This window comes from Lontra canadensis, unplaced genomic scaffold (genome assembly GCF_010015895.1).
Source record: "Lontra canadensis isolate GAN:19392208 unplaced genomic scaffold, GSC_riverotter_1.0 scaffold28, whole genome shotgun sequence".
Classification (NCBI taxonomy): Eukaryota; Metazoa; Chordata; class Mammalia; order Carnivora; family Mustelidae; genus Lontra; species Lontra canadensis.
The window spans coordinates 3,626,734-3,644,714 of NW_022631022.1; the positions used below are offsets into that span (position 1 = coordinate 3,626,734).

The window sequence follows — 17,981 nt, forward strand, 5'->3', positions numbered from 1 at the left end:
TATTGAAAGGGTGGTTTTTGGACCCGCCACCTGTACCTAGGCAGAAATGCAGAATCTGGGGCTTGCCCTAGGCCTCTGCATCTTAACAAAGTCCCCTGAGATTCTGTGATTTGAGTGCACAGTGATGATTTGAGAATTGCTGTCCCACAGAATCCCGACACGGGTGGTCCTGGGAACTCCCCTGAAGAAAGTCTGCTAATAGCACTCCTGGACAGAGATTGGGAAGAGAAAGGCTGGAAGAGGACTTCCTTCCTGACACCTGTCACTGCTACTTTTCTAGCAACTTCATGACATCAGGGAAGGGACATGGCTTTTTGTTTTGTTGCCTTCTGATTTCATAGGTTGTATGTTCATTGGGAAAAACTGGGAAAAGCAGAAACAGAAAACATTCCACCACTCAAAGAGATTGAAATAGTTAACATACAAGTGTATTTTCTTCCAGATTTTTTTCTACGCACATGTACATTTTTCCCCTGAGTTTGGGAGCATGCTATATTTACAGTTACAAGTGTTACTTTAATTCAACAGTTTATCATAACAATTTCCCCATCTCTAAAACTTTTTCAAAAAGTAATTTTAATGATAACGACTATATTCCATCATTTGAATATAGCCATAATGCAGTTTGCCAGTTCCTACCATTTATTTTTTTTTAATACCATTGAATTTTTAAGTCCTTTCCCATTGCCCACTGTTACAGTGATCAGTGATCACCACAGTGATCAGACCTGTTCTTATCTTCCCAGGACAGGTGCCCACAAATGGGATCCCTGGGTCAAAGTCAAGGTGGAGCCCCTCTCAGCATTTACCCTTTCTCTGGCAGCTTACCCTTTTAAAAAACTTTCTCAATTTGATAGGTGAGAATTAACATCTGTGTTTTGGTGTGCATTTCTCTGATTATGTGAAGTTGAACACTTTTTTGGTGTTTCTTGGCCATTTGCATTTCTTCTCTGGATCTTCTTTGCATGTCCAGAAAGCAGGGGCTTTTAAAATGGTTCTCAGGGGCGCCTGGGTGGCTCAGTTGGTTACGTGTCTGCCTTGGTCTCCAGTCATAATCCCAGGGTCCTGGGATCAAGCCAGGCATGGGGCTCACTGCTCGGTGGGGAGTCTGCTTCTACCTCTCCCCCCTGCTTGTGTTCGCTTTCTCTCTCTCTCTCAAATAAATAAATAAAATCTTGAAAATAAAATAAAATAAAAATGGTTCTCATTTCAGATTCAAGATAAAAAGTCTTGCATATATTTAAATCTTTGGTTCTGGTCAGACCTTTCCAGCCATGTCTTCATCACAATATTTGGAATAAGACCATACAGGAAGGAGCGTGTCCTTCTTGAGAGAAATGAATTTAATAATAATGGTAATAGTAATAACTGACTAGTGTACTGAGTACCTGTTCGGTGCCTGCGCTGTGCCTGGCTTTCTCACAAACCTTATGGGTCCCATCCTTCCAGCTAGGGACTTTCCTCTCGCCATTTTACAGACGGACACAGGAGGGCTCAGAGATGGTCAGCCTCTAGCAAGTGGAGGAACTGAGGTTCAAACAAGGGACTGTTGTGTTCTCTTAAGCGGGTGTGGAGGCCCCCTGTCCCACCCCAGATCCAGAGTGTAGATGCAGGGGCAGTCCTCGGTGCCCTAGTCCACCATTCTTCCTCTCCTCCCCCAGATGGGAAACCCATTTCCACGGACGTCATCGTCCTGGGCCGCACCAACCTACTTATCAGCAGCGCTCAGCCCCGGCACTCGGGCGTCTACGTGTGCCGCGCTAACAAGCCCCGCACGCGCGACTTCGCCACCGCCGCCGCTGAGCTCCGCGTGCTGGGTGAGGCGGGGTGGGGGACTGGGCAGTGGGGGGGGGGGCGGAGTGGGCAGGTCGGCTAGGGCCAGCGAAGGGAAGTTGGGGACTGGGGATGGGCAAGTGGGTGTCTTAGAAGATCGAGGGGCGATCCTGGAGGATGAAAAAGGGCTAGAGCTGGGGGTCCGGCACTCCGGGAGAAGTCCTTCGTTAGGATGGGTACTGGAGGGGACAGGCTAGAGGACTGGAGGCGGGGGAGTGGGGGAAAGAGATTGGAGGATAAGGTGGGGGAAGTTGAGGCAGGGAGAGAAAGGGGGGATGATCAGAGCATGACTTGGGTGATTGGGGGTGGAGAGGGGAGGGCTGAGTGGGACCTAGGTCACGGGGGAGGGGTAGGACTGAGAGTTAAGGGAGACAGTGGTGTGGTCCGAGTGACACAAAATACTGGACAGGGTTGCTCAGGGTTGGGGGTAACTGTGGAGAGAGGTTAAGTCTCCAGGTGCAGGGGACACTGGAAGAAGGGGAGGAGGTGGTTACGGCACCTGAGGGAGTGGGGTGAGGCTCGGGAGGACCTAGGGTACTTCGGGGAGGCTCAGGAAGCCTGGGGACAATTCGGGGCGAGGAGGAGAACGGGTGAACCCGGGAGGAGCAGAGGTAGAGCGGCGCCGCCCGCGAGGATCTGGGGGCGGGCTGACTCAGGGAGAGGTTGGAGCGAGTGGAGGGCGCGCGGGAGCCGGCCGGAGCGTCCGGGGAGGCGGCAGAGCTCCTCGCGGCCGGAGCGCGCGGTCAGCGTCCCCCTCCCCGCCCCCAGCGGCCCCGGCCATCTCGCAGGCGCCCGAGGCGCTGTCGCGGACGCGGGCGAGCACCGCGCGCTTCGTGTGCCGCGCGGCCGGGGAGCCGCGGCCCGCACTGCGCTGGCTGCACGACGGGGCGCCGCTGCGGCCCAACGGGCGCGTCAAGGTGCAGGGCGGCGGCGGCAGCCTGGTCATCACGCAGATCGGCCTGCAGGACGCCGGCTACTACCAGTGCGTGGCAGAGAACAGCGCGGGAACCGCGTGCGCCGCCGCGCCCTTGGCCGTAGTGGTGCGCGAAGGGCTGCCCAGCGCCCCAACGCGGGTCACGGCCACGCCAATGAGCAGCTCCACGGTGCTGGTGGCGTGGGAGCGGCCCGAGCTGCACAGCGAGCAGATCATCGGCTTCTCCCTCCACTACCAGAAGGCACGGGGTACGTCCGCTGGGGACCCGCACAGGGGCGCCCAAGTGGGGGGGCACAGGTTAGACGACGGAAGGGTTGCCGCGTGGGTGGGTGCTCTTGGGGATAGAATGGGATGGGGTGGGAGCCCGCGGGAGAGACCCGCATAGATGTGGGTGGGCTAGGTCATAGCCTTCGACGCCCTCCTGGAAGGGTTAACGTGTGTGTCTCATTAACCCCCAGCCACAGTCTGTTATGATAGAGGAAGAAGAGAATACTTTTCCTCCCAGGAAATGCCTAAGCATTCCTGGAGCTGGTTTATTAACTGCAGCAGGAGTCACTTCAGTTAGACACCAGAAAGAACTTCCTAACAGGTGGAGGAATTAATACAGTGAAACTAGAAGCTGGAGAAGTCTATACTCTCCAGCTCAGATGATCTGATGATCAGGTTATACACAGATTATTCTAGAGGCTGGGACAATATGAAGGATCCCTAGATAGCCTCCAGCTGGCAGACCTTTGAGGGTAGCTTTCTGACAGTCCCTTTGGCCCCTGTGTCACTGCCCCAGGCATGGACAATGTGGAATACCAGTTTGCAGTGAACAATGACACCACAGAGCTGCAGGTTCGGGACCTGGAACCCAACACCGATTATGAGTTCTACGTGGTGGCCTACTCCCAGCTGGGGGCCAGCCGTACCTCTATCCCAGCGCTGGTCCACACACTGGACGATGGTAGGGCCTCTCAACTTTCAATGGGAACCTTGGGTTCCAGAGAATTCCCTGGGGGTGGTAGCTCGCTTCTTTTTACTAGTGTATGCCAAGGCACTTTTACCTGCCTCGTGTCATCTTCTGTGCCATGTGAGGGAGTGGGTGAGGGTTCTTCCCAACTTACAGTTTGGGAAACTGAGGCCCAGAAAATGAGAGTGACTTGCCCAAGGTCAGTAGTACAGCTCGGACTTGAGTCTAGGTCTTGATTCCCTGTGTCATATGTCCCTTCTCAATATCCATGTGCCATCTGGTCAGGCAGGGGCCAGTGACATGAACCCACTGGATGTAGAAGATTGTGCCCCAAACCTTTTTCTGGCTTTGGGGTGGGAAGGATATCCCCTCATCTCCAGTTTGGGGCTCCCCTGAGAGGCTCCCTTTCCTCCCTCAGATCCTGGGCCTACTTCTGACTTGCTGTGTGACCTGGGCAAGTCTCTGACCGCTCCTGGGCCTCACCTTCCACGTCGGTGGAGCAGAGCTCACCCTGATGTTCTTCTGTCTCAGTCCCCAGTGCAGCGCCCCAGCTCTCCCTGTCCAGTCCCAACCCCTTGGACATCAGGGTGGCGTGGCTGCCCCTGCCTCCCAGCCTGAGCAATGGGCAGGTGGTGAAGTACAAGATAGAATACGGTTTGGGAAAGGAAGGTAAGTGGGCACAGGGTGAGGGCTCCACCCAGCTGGGAATTGTCACTACGAAGGGCTGGCCAGAGCAGCTGAGGGTCCAAGCAGAGATGCGGGGGACATCTGAGGAAATGAGCCACAGCTGTGGAATAGGGAAATAGGAACCTGGACAAGAGGAGTGAGTTCTGGGCGTAGGCAAAGGCAAACAGGCATAACTCAAGACAGAGGGAGGCCCAGGATCTAGCCTCACCTCATCTATGGCTATAGTGGATAATGCTGTTAAGTCCCTGTTTCCGTTTCCTCATCTGTGAAATGAGGCAGGTAGCCTAGGTAATCCCTAGAATCCCTTCTATCTCAAAAAGACCGGACAGGGCTGTGGAGGGCGTGCTTGCCGGTTTGGGGAAACAGAGCACTGGGGAGGGCCTTTCAGGGCAGATGTAAGGATCTAGGGGAGAGGGTATGCAACGGATAAAGAGTTGGGGGAAGACAAGTGGCTGGGGGTCAGGGTGAGAGTGAAGAAGGAGAGAAGGGTGAGGAAGGAGGCTTGGGCTCTGGGAGGCAGGCAGTGCCTGATGGCCTTCAGAGACAAGCCCTTGGGCCTGCACCCTAGTGTGTGTGTGTATAAGGAGATGGTCACGACGGCTCATGGGGAAGTGTGGCGTCCGTGCCATGGTTCTCTCCATGCTGAGCTGAGGCTGTTGACCTGCATCAGCCCAGGCTGGAGGCCCCGGAGTCCACTCTGGAGCCATGGAGCCCGTCCAGTCACCGAGCGATCTGTGCTGAGAGGGCACTGAGGGACCAGGATCTGGGGTGGAACAGCTGGTATAGGGGAGTTTGGGGGTCACGGGTCTTCAGGTGGCCGCCCAGCAGCCATGTTTTCTGTCCCAGCAGATCAGGTCGTCTCCACCGAGGTGCCTGGAAATGAGACACAGTTTACACTCAGTGCGCTTCAGCCCAACAAGGTGTACCGAGTACGGATTTCGGCGGGCACTGGGGCTGGCTACGGGACCCCCTCCCAGTGGATGCAGCACCGGACGCCCAGCGTACACAACCAGAGCCACGGTACAGGGGCTGAGGGGAGAGGAAGGGTGGTGTGTGTGACCATGTGGGCGGGTGTGTGCCTTTGGGACACAGGTCCCAGCACCCTCTCTGTCAGAGAGACCCTCCACAGATTTCCCGGCTTGATGGGCCAGGGAGGCCAGGTATTAGAGGCAAAGGGCTGGCCTTTACAAACAAACCTGGGTTCCAGAGTCCCTTCTATCTGCTGCGTGACCTTGAACAAACCATTCAGAGCTCGGAGGTTTCACTTAACTGCCACGGGTTGGGGATGGCGTTGTGAGGATTACTAATGCATTGTAAACAAGTGTTTAGTCCATAACAGGAACTTGCCGGATAGTAGTTGCTTCCAGAGTAGGTACGTTGATTTATCAAGAGGTCCAGTAATAGAATGACTGAGTAGACAGTACGCGTGCCACGTTCTGTCAGAACCTGGCATGCGTACTGTCTGTATGATGTTGGACAAGTTACTTAACTTCTCAGTTTTCTTCTTTGTAAAATGGAGACAAAAGTATTTTTATCATTTTATAGGGTTGTGAGAATAAAGTCAAAATACACACCCAAGGAGCTTAAAACAGTGTCTGATGCATAGTAAGGCCCCACTCTTAGACTCCAAGTAGGCTCCCCACACCAATGGCTCCTCCCCTCCTTCCCGGCCTCAGCAACCCCGGGAACCCCCTTGCCTGTCAGTTCACCTCTAGGCTGAGCTGAGGCCTGGCTCCAGGGGAATGGCCGCGGGCCAATGCGTTGTGGGGAGGCTGGCAAGTCTCTCGCTCAGTGCTCCCTTCCTGCTTCTGGCTTCCTCCTGCCCCGTTCTCCTCTCCCATTCCTGGCTTACTTCTCCTCATTCCTCCTTCTCTCTCCCTCTTGCTGTCCTGCTCCTCCGCCCCCAGTCCCTTTTGCCCCCGCAGAGTTGAAGGTCCGGGCAAGGATGGAGTCCCTGGTGGTGTCGTGGCAGCCGCCCCCTCACCCCGCCCAGATCTCTGGCTACAAACTCTACTGGCGGGAGGTGGGAGCCGAGGAGGAGGCTGATGGCGAGAGTCCTCCAGGGGGCCGCGGAGACCAGGCTTGGGATGTGGGGCCTGTCCGGCTCAAGAAGAAAGTGAAGCAGTATGAGTTGACCCAGCTAGGTGAGGAGGCCTGCGGGAGGGAGTGAAACAGATAGAGCCTTGATGGGGAACTGGGCAAGCTGGGCATGGGAGCTGGGAACAGAATGCTCTCGGGGATGAAAGTGGCCTCAGGTCCCTCTAGCTTAAGTGACCCCCATGACCTTCCCCAGCCCCTGGCCGGCTGTACGAGGTGAAGCTTGTGGCATTCAACAAACATGAGGATGGCTACGCAGCAGTGTGGAAGGGCAAGACAGAAAAGGCTCCCACACCAGGTGAGAGGGCTGGGGAAGGAGAGGGAGGAGGGCTCTGTCGAAGGGTCCGTGGGCCACTTCCTTTCACTTTCCTCTGGGCCAGCCCTGGTGGTCAAGCCATCCCGTAGCCTCGACCACCCCCAGACCCATTCTTCTCAGTTTAAAGGTCCTCTTCTAGCCCCAGACAGCCTCTGGTGTAGAGAGAAACTTCAGTCGACCTTCAGGTGCAGTGTCCTACCAGATTTTCACTACCCATGAGCAGTGCTAATCGGGAATGTTTGGACAGAGAGAAACCTTGTGGCTGATCAGCGACTCCTGACCCTGTTTGATCTTTTTTTTTTTTTTTTTAAGATTTTATTTATTTATTTGACAGAGAACACAAGTAGGCAGAGAGGCAGGCAGAGAGAGAGGGGGAAGCAGGCTCCCCGCTGAGCAGAGAGCCCGATGCAGGGCTCAATCCCAGGACCCTGGGATCATGACCTGAGCCAAAGGCAGAGGCTTTAACCTACTGAGCCACCCAGGTGCCCCGACCCTGTTTGATCTTTAAACGTTTTTTTTATAAAACACATCCACCTACAGCAAACTATCAGACTGTTTCTCTATGCTAGGAAGGGAGAGCCTCCCTATGTGGCCCATCAGGGAACGGAGGCTCAGAGAAGTGAAAGGACTTTCCCAAGGTCACATAAAGCTTAAACTAGAACCAAGACCCCTGGTTTCCCAACAAAAGTCTGCCCACTGTATTACACTGCCCTGTGGCTCTGGGTGGGCCACCCTGCTTGTCCATTATGACACCCCCTTACCCCTGACTTACCAGGCTGATTTTCAACCGTGTGTTTTATCGAAGGGAACCCTCAACCCAGAGCCAAGAAACCTGTTCGAATTCCAGTTTGTTCATTCAGCAAATCTTTTTTACTGTCTACTACAATACAGAACAATACAGATAAAGTACCCACTTTGTATTTATGTAATAAACACATCATCCTATAGTACTTACTGTATAGGTCTTAGGTCGGGCTGCCGTAACAAAAATACCCTAGATTGGGCGGCTTAAACAACATTTTCTTTCTCACAGTCCCAGAGGAAGTCCAAGATCAAGGCATCAGCAGAGTCAGTGTCTGGGGAGGGCCCATGTCCTGGTTCGTAGACCATAAGCCCTCTTCTCACGGTGTCCTCACATGGCAGAAGGTGGGCTAGAGTGCTCTCTGTGGGCTCTCCTACACGGCGCAGTTACAGACTGGAAGTTTGTGCCCTCCCCCCAATTCTTAGGTTGAAACTCCACCCTCCAGTATGCTGTATTAGGAGATAAATAAAGTTAGATGAGATCAGGAGGGTGGGGCCCTTTTAAAAGTCACAAGAGAGCTCGCTTCCTCTCTCCTCTCTCCTCCATACGTTCACACAATGAGAAGTTGGCAGCCTGTAACCCACACGTGGGCTCTTACCAGAACTTGAGCATGCTGCCACCCTGGTCTCAAACGCCAGCTTCCAGAACTCTTGAGAAAGAAATTTCTGTTGTTTGTAAGCCACCCAGTCTGTGGTACTTTGCTATAGCAGCCTGGATGGACAAAGATAGGCACTAATCCCGTTCACGAGCCACCCCCCTCAACCATGTGTTCAAATTTCAGCATATGAATTTGGGGAGACACAAACATTCAGTCCATAACAATAGGCCAGACCCTTTTCTGGATGTTAACAAAAATGAACTAATTTAACGCTCCTAACAACACTATGAAGGAGGTCCTGTTCTCAGTCCCACTGACATAGGGAATGGAGGCACAGAGAGGTTAAGGAGCTTCTCCCTGGCCGCACAGCTAGTAAGTACACAGCAGAGCTGGAATTGCAACCAGGGCCACTTGACTCCCAAGTCTGTGCTTTTAATTGCCATTGTTTGCTGCCTCTCTGTAGAGCAGTCTGCTGTATATATGACCTTGGCAAAAATCACTTAAATTCTTGGGAGCCTCCATTTCCTCAGCTGTGAGGTGGGGATGATGCTGCTTAGCTCACAGAATCAGAAGACAGAGGGTGAAGAAAGAGAGCCCTGGAACTGTGAACCACTACCCATCTTTCGGGATGGGTGTCCTCCCTCCTTTCTCACACCCTGTTTTCACCTTCCAGACTTGCCCATCCAGAGGGGACCACCCTTGCCCCCCGCCCATGTCCACGCGGAATCGAACAGCTCCACGTCCATCTGGCTTCGGTGGAAAAAGCCAGACTTCACCACAGTCAAGATTGTCAACTACACTGTGCGCTTCAGCCCCTGGGGGCTCAGGAACGCCTCCCTGGTCACCTATTACACCAGGTGGGGGAAGCCAGCCCATGCTGCCACAGGCCAGCGGGGTGGGGGGGGGCAGCAGATGGGGACAAGGGGAGGGACCCAGGGATTCAGGAAACTTTCCTGGCTCACATATTACAGCGGGACACACTGAGGGTCTGCTGGGGCCAGGTAGAAAAGGGGAGTGAGTCCCTTCTATCCCATCCCCTCCCAGCAGAGCCTTGCACTCCACTTCAGGGAATGTGCTGCAGGACCTATTTCTCCAACCTCAGAGGCCTCCCGACAGGATGGGGAGGAGACGGCTGTGCTGCCGTCCTGAGAGGGTCCCCAGTCAGACAGGGAGGCAGAGCCGCTGCCCTGAGGAGCTGCTTGTTAGGCAGAGGAAAAAATCGCATAAAAATACTGAAGACATCATAAAGCACATAAAACAGATAGACTAAAACAAAGTAGGGAGACAGAGATACGTACAGCTGAAGCTCAAGTGCATTAAGTCAAGGAAAAGATGCGTCAGAGATGGATCCTTGGGTAGACGATGACTTGGATGAATCCAGGAAGGATTCCCGGAGCAGGCGCCTAGTCTGGAGATTTGGACAGACTACCTTGGGAGGAGCGTTCATCCAGACCTCTCTGTAGGAATCCCGGGTGGTGTCCGAGTCACCTCCCCCCCACCCCCTGCCCCACACTGGCCAGTGAGTTGATTCCCCACCCAGGGTAGGGCCTGGGGCTGGCGGAGCAGATTGGGACAGGCCTGCACTGCTGGGAGGGTGCTCCTGAGAGCTCCAGTCGCATTTCTTGCCTTGGCAGCTCTGGAGAAGACATCCTCATTGGTGGGCTGAAGCCTTTTACCAAGTACGAGTTCGCAGTACAATCCCATGGCGTGGACATGGACGGGCCCTTCGGATCCGTGGTAGAACGCTCCACCCTGCCTGACCGTGAGTGGCCGCCTTGCCACCAATCCCATCTTTTACCCCACTCCTTCCTGCTCCGATGGCCCTCTTTTTTGACATCCCCCTCAAAACCCTATTTCTGTCTATCCCTGGATTCCATTCATGCCGGCCAGTCCTGTGCTGGTCTTAATCACTTACTCCTAAACACAATGAGACTTAGAGGAGGGGCTTCTTGTATGAGACTGCCAAGAGCTCACTGAGCTGGTGACAAGGGGCCGGGTCAGGCAGGCTGGTGTCCTGGATTCTACGTCCTGCCCGCCCACAGGGAAGCTTGGGCAGGTCCCTTCCCCCTTGGGCCTCTGTGTCCCCATCTATAAAAGGATGGAACCATTCGATGTGCACGCCTATGACTCTGGAACCTCTGGAAATGGCATTCCAAGACGAATGGACTTTTGTTTTCCTAGAAGAGGCTCTTTGGTTCTGCCTGCCCTAGCACTGTTCCCCTTCCCATGGACAGAAGACCTTTGTCTTGGGTGGGATGGGATGCGAAAGCCGTGCACTCGCTGGCATTTGCTCTTGAAAAAACTGCTTACAGGTTGTCTCCCACCCGCCTCTCACTTCATTTGTTATGGTCTTAAGCTGCATCAGGAGTTTGGGAGGGCCCCCATGTTTTCTCAGAAGAGGCTTTGTGTCATTGGCTCCCCAGCACCACTGGCTGTGCGACAGATGGGGATGTTTTCTCCTTTTGCAGATGGGGGGACCAGAGCTGAGAGGGTGAGAGGCGAGGAGGCTTCTGCCAGCCTGTGATGATGTGGCTGCCTCACGCCTTAGAGCCCTGGGTCCCCGTCCCACCCTCTGCTGGGCCTTGAAGCCCTGAAACCCCAAATCTCTGTCCCCTTCCAACTCACCATTCACCTGTGTCCTACTTCTCCTTCTCTACCTTCCTCAGTCACCCCTACCCCGAGGATCAGTTTCTTCTTTGAAAACAAAACTACAGGGGCGCCTGGGTGGCTCAGTGGGTTAAAGCCTCTGCCTTCGGCTCAGGTCATGATCCCAGTGTCCTGGGATCGAGCCCCACATCGGGCTCTCTGCTCAGCGGGGAGCCTGCTTCCTCCTCTCTCTCTGCCTGCCTCTCTGCCTGCTTGTGATCTCTGTCTGTCAAATAAATAAAATCTTTAAAAAAAAAGAAAACAAAACTACAAAAGTTGTACTTCTCCTACTGGGATGGCCATGACCCTTCGAAACTGTGTCAGGGGCAAACACAGACAAAGACTATACAGGGCATCAACTGATTTTACGTGAAGGTCTGTGGGTAGCAAGGGGAGTTCGGAACTTTCAATGATAAGTAGTTTTAAACACTACTTTATGTTAAACTTTACCATGGACTAGAGGAGAAACAGCATGGGGTTCAAAATGAAATGTAAGCCTTCCAGAAAATTTTGAGCTTTGCCCCCAGGTCTCTGGACACCAGACAGTCTCCTCCAGCTTTGGAAGTATTGGGGTATGGAAGGTTGAGGTCTGCTCCAAGGAGTGAAAAAGAGTTTCTGGGAGGGGAGGAATGGTAGTGAACACCTCTCCCCTGCTAAATGTTGTCCAGAAACTCCTCAGTTAGAGATCAGATGTCATTTTGCTTTGTGGTTTGTCCTCACACCCCTGTCTCCCGGCTGCCCCCAGAGGTAGGGCTCTCAGTGACGGTGCCTCTCTCCATCTCCTCCCCTGTACCCCAGGGCCCTCAACGCCCCCATCTGACCTGCGCCTGAGCCCCCTGACACCCTCCACTGTTCGGCTGCACTGGTGCCCCCCCACCGAGCCCAATGGGGAGATTGTGGAGTATCTCATCCTCTACAGCAACAACCACAGCCAGCCCGAGCACCAGTGGACCCTGCTTACCACGGAGGGTGAGGGCTCCCGCCCCAGGGCATCTGAGCAAGAGCTTCCCCACCCTCTCCCTTTTCGAGCCCCTCTAGGGGCAGGGCTAGTGGTGAGAGTGTGGCTGAGGTTTGTTCCATGGGTGTCTGGGAGAAGCAGGCAGAAGCTGTGCCTGGGTGGGACAGCAGACCTTCTTAGTCTCATTTTTCCAGGCTGTCCTTTCATCCTGCTCCCATGCCCCCAACCCTCCAGCCCTGCTTTCCTTGCCTTCCCCTGCCTCCAGGAAACATCTTCAGCGCTGAGGTGCATGGCCTCGAGAGCGACACGAGGTACTTCTTCAAGATGGGGGCACGCACAGAGGTGGGGCCTGGGCCCTTCTCTGGCCTGCAGGATGTTATCACTCTCCAGGAGAAGCTCTCAGGTATGAGGGCAGGAAGGGAAGAGTGGGTTCACCCTGGGACAGCTTGAGGTCTTCTGAGGCCCCTGGAGTTAACCTCTAAAGTCATCTCTTCCAGGGCCCCGCCCCGGGGCACAGCTACCCTTTCATTGTTTGGGGCAGCTGGCTTCCTGGTTTGGTGGGCAGAGGACAAATCTGAAGGGGGTAGTTCAGTGGCAGTTCAGTCAAGAGGTCAGATTTATGGGAGACTGGCTTAGTTCTTTGGAAGAGTGCTTTGATTGGAGGATTGGCTTAGAGAGGGAACGAACTTTAGGGGGTGGGAAAGAGCAGCAGAACTGGTTATGTGATTTGCAGGGCCAAGGGTGAAATGAAAATGTGGGACCCTTATTTAAAAATTAGAATTGCAAGACGGTGATAGCAGAACCTTAAACCAAGCATGGCATCGTGAGTGGGCCCCGTGCAACCACTCTTGTGGCACACTCACAAAACTGGCCCTAGTGTGTTTTATTGGGAGGCCAGGTTGACAGAGAGGGACCGGAAGTTCAGATGTCCATTGGGGAGGACAGTCAGAGAGGGAGTGGTGGACCCTTTTTTGTAGCAGAAGATTTTGTTTCTAGAGGGTGAGACTCAGGCCAGTGGTCTCCTGAGGAAGCCATAGATATCCTGGTCTATTGGGGCGCCTGGGTGGCTCAGTCATTAAGTGTCTGCCTTTGGCTCAGGTTGTGATCCCAGGGTCCTGGGATTGAGCCCCGCATTGGGCTCTTGGCTCAGCCGGAAGCCTGCTTCTCCCTCTCCCACTCCCCCTGCTTGTGTTCCCTCTCTTGCTGTCTCTCTCTTGCTCTCTCTGTCAAATAAATAAATCTTAAAAAAAAAAAAAAAAAGAAAGAAAGAAAGAAAAGAAAAATCTTGATTTATGAACCCTGGACCTTGTCCTGGCCTTGACCTGTTCTGTCCCCTCTCTGTCCCCTGCCAGACTCCTTGGACGTGCACTCAGTCACAGGCATCATTGTGGGTGTCTGCCTGGGCCTCCTTTGCCTCCTGGCCTGCATGTGTGCCGGACTGCGCCGCAGCCCCCACAGGTGGGTGAAGGAGCCAGTCTGCCTGCAGAGAAGAGAAACTTCCAGAAGGGCAGCGGAGATGAGAGGGTAGGGAAAGTGGCCATGACTTGCCTGAGGTACCCCCAGAGGCCCCACTGAAGCTAAGACTCTGGGGTGAAGGGATGGGGAGTGATGTCCTCATGAGAATGGGGAGTGGGTTAGGGAGCTCCGGCCTACTTCCTCAGCAAGGGAGAGCATAGGCCGAGCTGCCTTCTCTCACTGCGTCTGTCACTGACAGCGTCTTGGGAAGAGAGACCCCTAATCTCCAGACACCTGGACCTGGGGGGTGGGGCGGGGAGGGGAGGAGGAAAGGTGCCATTTGCAGGGTCACAGCTGATATGAACCTAGTTTGTTAATCATTGCCTAGACAGGGAAACCAAATTCCAGAGATGGATGGGAACCTGCCGGAGGACAGAGGCGGGACTAGATCCCAGGCCTGCCTCCACCCCTTTCTGACCACTGTGCCCAATTCTCTGTCTTCCCTTCCAGGGAAGCCCTCCCAGGCCTGTCCTCCACAACTAATGCTGGGAACCCCGCCCTGTACTCTCGAGCCCGCCTTGGCCCTCCTAGCCCCCCAGCTGTCCATGAACTGGAGTCCCTTGTACACCCCCGTCCCCAGGACTGGTCTCCACCGCCCTCAGACATGGAGGACAGGGCTGAAGTGCACAGCCTTATGGGAGGCGGCGCTTCAGACTGCCGGGGTCACTCCAAAAGAAAGGTAAGCCTGGAGCCTGGGTGGGTCACAGCCCCACACTGCGACTCATTCCCAAACAGGACACCAGGGGGCGCAAGAGTCCAACGTGTGACCCCTTAGAGACGCTCCTCCGCCCTCCCCCTCCCTTTCCCAGGGCCCGCGGCAGGAGAAAAGGATCTCTCTCTCCTTCCTCCCTGAAAAGGTTGGCAGAGTAGGGAAGCAGATGGGCCTCCATCCCTGGCAGAATAGGTCATCCTGGTTCTCACAGAAGGAGGGAAGGGCCCACAGTGGACTGTTTGCTGGTAACTCAATTTGGCCACACCACCCTCCTCATCCTGCGAGCTGGAGAAACCTCTAAGCCCCAGCCCTCCCCAGTAGGAAGGACAAGTGAGACCAGGACCTGGATAAGGTGGGCTCACGTAGGGCAGGTCCCTTCCACACCGCCAATGGTAGCTCCTCCTGCACTTCTCTGAGGAGCCTGTTCAAACCCTTGTGTGCTTCCTCCCTCTTTCCCCGCCGTTGTGGTGAAGGAAACCCGGCCTGGCTTGGACACCTCTAGGCTCTGTGGTACTGGGATGTTCTGCAGGAGGACTTCTCCGTCCTCATGTTCACCCCCAAACCCTTGGTCCCTCTCCAGAGCCTTAGCAGGGAGGTGGCCAGGAGGCCACAAGTCTCCATCTACTTCCCTCTCTTAGGCTCCCCTCTCCCAGCCAAGCCCTCAGTGCTCCCATGCTTTCTCCCCTCGCAGATCTCCTGGGCTCAGTCAGGTGGGCCAAGCTGGGCAGGTTCCTGGGCAGGCTGTGAGCTGCCCCATGCAGGTGCCATGCCTTCTCTGACCCGGGCTCTGCTGCCCCCTGCTGGAACGGGGCAGACACTGTTGCTGCAGGCTCTGGTGTATGATGCCATAAAGGTCAGTGTCCTGGGAGGGAGAGGGAGGAAAGGAGAGAAGGGGCTCTGTGTTTGTGAAGAGCAAGTAGTGAGTTTTCTCGTGACCCCTGATGATAACTTCCATGGGGATGGAATTCTAGTTAGGAGGCCCCTGGAGCCTCCGAAGGTGGGTGTTGGGGGAGGCAGGCAGTTTGCGGGGATCTGTCTCACCTGGGTTAAAGACAGTCGCTCCTCTCCTGATGCCTTAGTGGGTCCCAGCAATATTACCATGGATCTGAGGGACGACCTGGATTGAGTGCGTTCTGCCCTTCCCCCCACGCACTGAGGCTCTGACTAAATCTGGTACTTTTGGAACTCTGGGCAAAGGCAAATGTGCAGTATTCCATTCTCCCCCTGCCTTCACAGAGGCCTGATCATCATCTCTCGGAGGACAGCAGTCGCTGTGCTCTCGGGCTTGGGGGAAGGGGTCAGTCCTTCTCTGCCCCAAGTATGTTGGCCACTTTTTAAAAAAGACATTTATTTTAGAGAGAAAGATTGGGGGGGGGGGGGGGGGGGGAAAGATTTTATAGGTGCCCCCCCCCCACTGAGCACAGAGCTGAAAGCTAGCTCAGACCCAGGACCCAGGAGATCATGACCTGAGCCAAAACCACGAGCTGGGTGCCTAACCGACTGAGCCACCCAGGCGCCCCGTTGATCATTCTTCTGATGATCACTCTCAGTGATGGTCACCTTGTCTTTACGTTCTCGGCTCTGACCAGGGCAACGGTAGGAAGAAGCCGCCCCCAGCCTGCAGGAATCAGGTGGAGGCTGAAGTCATCGTCCACTCTGACTTCGGTGCATCCAAAGGGAACCTTGACCTCCACCTCCAAGACCTGGAGCCTGAGGACCCCCTGCCTCCAGAGGCTGCTGCCCTCCCTTCAGGAGTCACAGATCTAGGGCAAGGGGTAGACTGGCTGGACAGGGAGCTGGGAGGGTGTGAGCAGGCAAGCCCTGGGCCAGACAGACTCACCAGCCTGCCAGAGGCAGCCAGCGCTTCTTATCCGTACCCAGACCTCCAGCCCAGTGAGGCTCTGGAGGAGGCCCCCGGGAGCAGCTGCCAGCCGAAGTCCCCCTGCCCGCTAAGAACCAGCCCAGGCCTGCCCAGAGCCCCAGTCCCCTCCTCTGCCTAGCTCCCCTAGAGGATGCAGTTTGGGGCAGGCTAGGATGGATCATGGGACACGGCCCATGTGGCCGAGTAGGTATGCCCATGAACCTGTAGTTCCTGAGCATCGTCACGGTGTCTGAAGCCTCCCCGGGGGCTGTGGCTGTGGGGAGAGGAAGAAATGGGAGTATCCACTCCCCCCACACTCTGGCACCTGTCCTGTGGGAGGAACCTGTGAGGCATGGCTCTATGTGACGTGCATATGTATGCGCTAGCTGGCGAGCTGGGAGACTTTGGCCAGGTAGAGGTCCCTGTGGTCTAACTGATCCTCCAGGTCAGGATAGTGCCCCAGAGTGGTTAGTCCCTAGCCCTGTGGGCGTCCCACTTCCGTCACCCAGCCGTTTATTACACACTCTGAGAGTGTCTGCTATGCCCTGTCTGACAAAGACAGCCCCGGCCCATTTCCCCTTCTGGCTGGGCTGAGTGCAGTAGGCTCTGGTTGCCTAGCATCTTCATCTTGTCACTACCCATTGGTCTTGTCACTACCCATCGCCGGTGTCACTACCCATCGCCCCTGTCTCTGTTGCCCCAACTGAGAGGGTGATTCTGGCTCCCCTCAGAGCAACTCTGCATTTTGTTTTGTTATTTGGGAAGTGCCTGGTTTTGGAAATCCTTTGCCCTGGCTCTCCTGTCCTCCCTTCCCCTCCACTCCTCTTGTGCTCTGTCTCCAGTCAGCCCCCTGCTCCCAGTTCTGCCCTGCTCTTCCTCTGGGATCTGCTTTCCTGTCCACTCCGCTGTTTCTCTGTCTCCTGTCTCTGCTGTCTCCCACCCCTCTCCCGGACCACGTCATGTGGCTTACCTGCCTGGGTTCAATCTCTGCACCCTTCCCTAACAACATGACTACCTCACGTCTGCTCTGAGGCCACAGCCTGACTTCTGTGTCCGCCATCCACTTCACCGGCCATCCTCCTGCCCCTCTTCTCTTTGTGCCACCATATGCCCCCGCCCCAGGCAGACTGCCCCTCTTAGGGGAAGATCTTCCAGTTTCCCTTGTGTCTTTTTCCCTGGGATTAAGGTCAGAGGATTCTCCTTGGAGTTGGGTAATGCAAGTCACACAGGGGGACTTCTGAGACAGGGAAAGGGGAATGTGACTTCTCCCTTGGAGGCAGAGAGGCAGGGTTGCTGGATGGAGGGGGTCTGGGCCCTTCCTTCCCAGCTGAAGCTGAAAGGGGAGAAGGAGAGTGGAGATGGGAGGCACCACAGCCCAGGAGCTTCCCTCCTGCTCTGCACACCTGGAACAGGAGCTCATGGATGGGGGGTGAGGGGAGTTTCACCCTTTGGGGGCTGGCACTGAGGCCTTTGCACAGGACAAGGGTAATTGGCTCATTTCATTTTGTTGGTTTTTTTTTTTTCCTTTAAATTCAATCCTAAAGTCCTTTTCCATTGACCTGTCATACAGGGACAAGCTGGACTTCTATTTCCTGTGTAGAGAAACAAGGTCATTTATTTGATTTTGCACCCCAGCCTCTCCTTGGAGCTTAGGATGTGGGGGCTTTTCTCCCTAAATGTATCTTTTTTAACTGATCGGCACATCAAGGGTTAACTCTGGCTTCTGGGCCAAATTAGAAATAACCAGTCTATCTTTCCCCTCTTCTTCTTCTTCTTCTTCTTCTTCTTCTTCTCCTTCTCCTTCTCCTTCTTCTCCTTCTTCTCCTTCTTCTCCTTCTTCTCCTTCTTCTCCTTCTTCTCCTTCTTCTTCTTCTTTTGTTTTTTAATGGTGACATGTCTCTCAAACAGAGTTGCAGCTCCCTCAGACCCTTTCAGCATCTGTGTTTATTACACTCGGGTGTCACTCCCGCCTGACATCCGCACCTACATCTCCCTCCCCTCCCTGCTCCTGCCAAGGGCCGGGAGAGCGAAGATTATTCCTGCTGGCTTGTAGCTCCCTGAAGATGG

General features: G+C 54.8%; 1 protein-coding gene across 5 annotated transcripts in view; it reads left to right on the forward strand.

Moving 5' to 3' along the window:
• Nucleotides 1–17,693, forward strand: part of IGDCC4 (immunoglobulin superfamily DCC subclass member 4) — a 38,351-nt gene extending 20,658 nt beyond the window's left edge. For 2 of the 5 annotated variants that reach the window (XM_032864689.1, XM_032864693.1), the window contains exons 6-20: nucleotides 1,662–1,817; nucleotides 2,602–3,015; nucleotides 3,552–3,716; nucleotides 4,254–4,391; nucleotides 5,256–5,429; nucleotides 6,317–6,553; nucleotides 6,703–6,804; nucleotides 8,896–9,079; nucleotides 9,857–9,984; nucleotides 11,667–11,837; nucleotides 12,092–12,229; nucleotides 13,179–13,350; nucleotides 13,792–14,020; nucleotides 14,745–14,906; nucleotides 15,643–17,693. In XM_032864689.1, coding sequence (XP_032720580.1) covers nucleotides 1,662–1,817; nucleotides 2,602–3,015; nucleotides 3,552–3,716; nucleotides 4,254–4,391; nucleotides 5,256–5,429; nucleotides 6,317–6,553; nucleotides 6,703–6,804; nucleotides 8,896–9,079; nucleotides 9,857–9,984; nucleotides 11,667–11,837; nucleotides 12,092–12,229; nucleotides 13,179–13,350; nucleotides 13,792–14,020; nucleotides 14,745–14,906; nucleotides 15,643–16,053 — 2,981 coding nt within the window. In that variant the 3' untranslated portion in view covers nucleotides 16,054–17,693. The remainder of the gene's footprint in view (nucleotides 1–1,661; nucleotides 1,818–2,601; nucleotides 3,016–3,551; nucleotides 3,717–4,253; nucleotides 4,392–5,255; nucleotides 5,430–6,316; nucleotides 6,554–6,702; nucleotides 6,805–8,895; nucleotides 9,080–9,856; nucleotides 9,985–11,666; nucleotides 11,838–12,091; nucleotides 12,230–13,178; nucleotides 13,351–13,791; nucleotides 14,021–14,744; nucleotides 14,907–15,642) is intronic. The other 3 variants (XM_032864691.1, XM_032864690.1, XM_032864692.1) reach the window with 3 other exon arrangements.
• The last annotated feature ends 288 nt before the right edge of the window (nucleotides 17,694–17,981 follow it).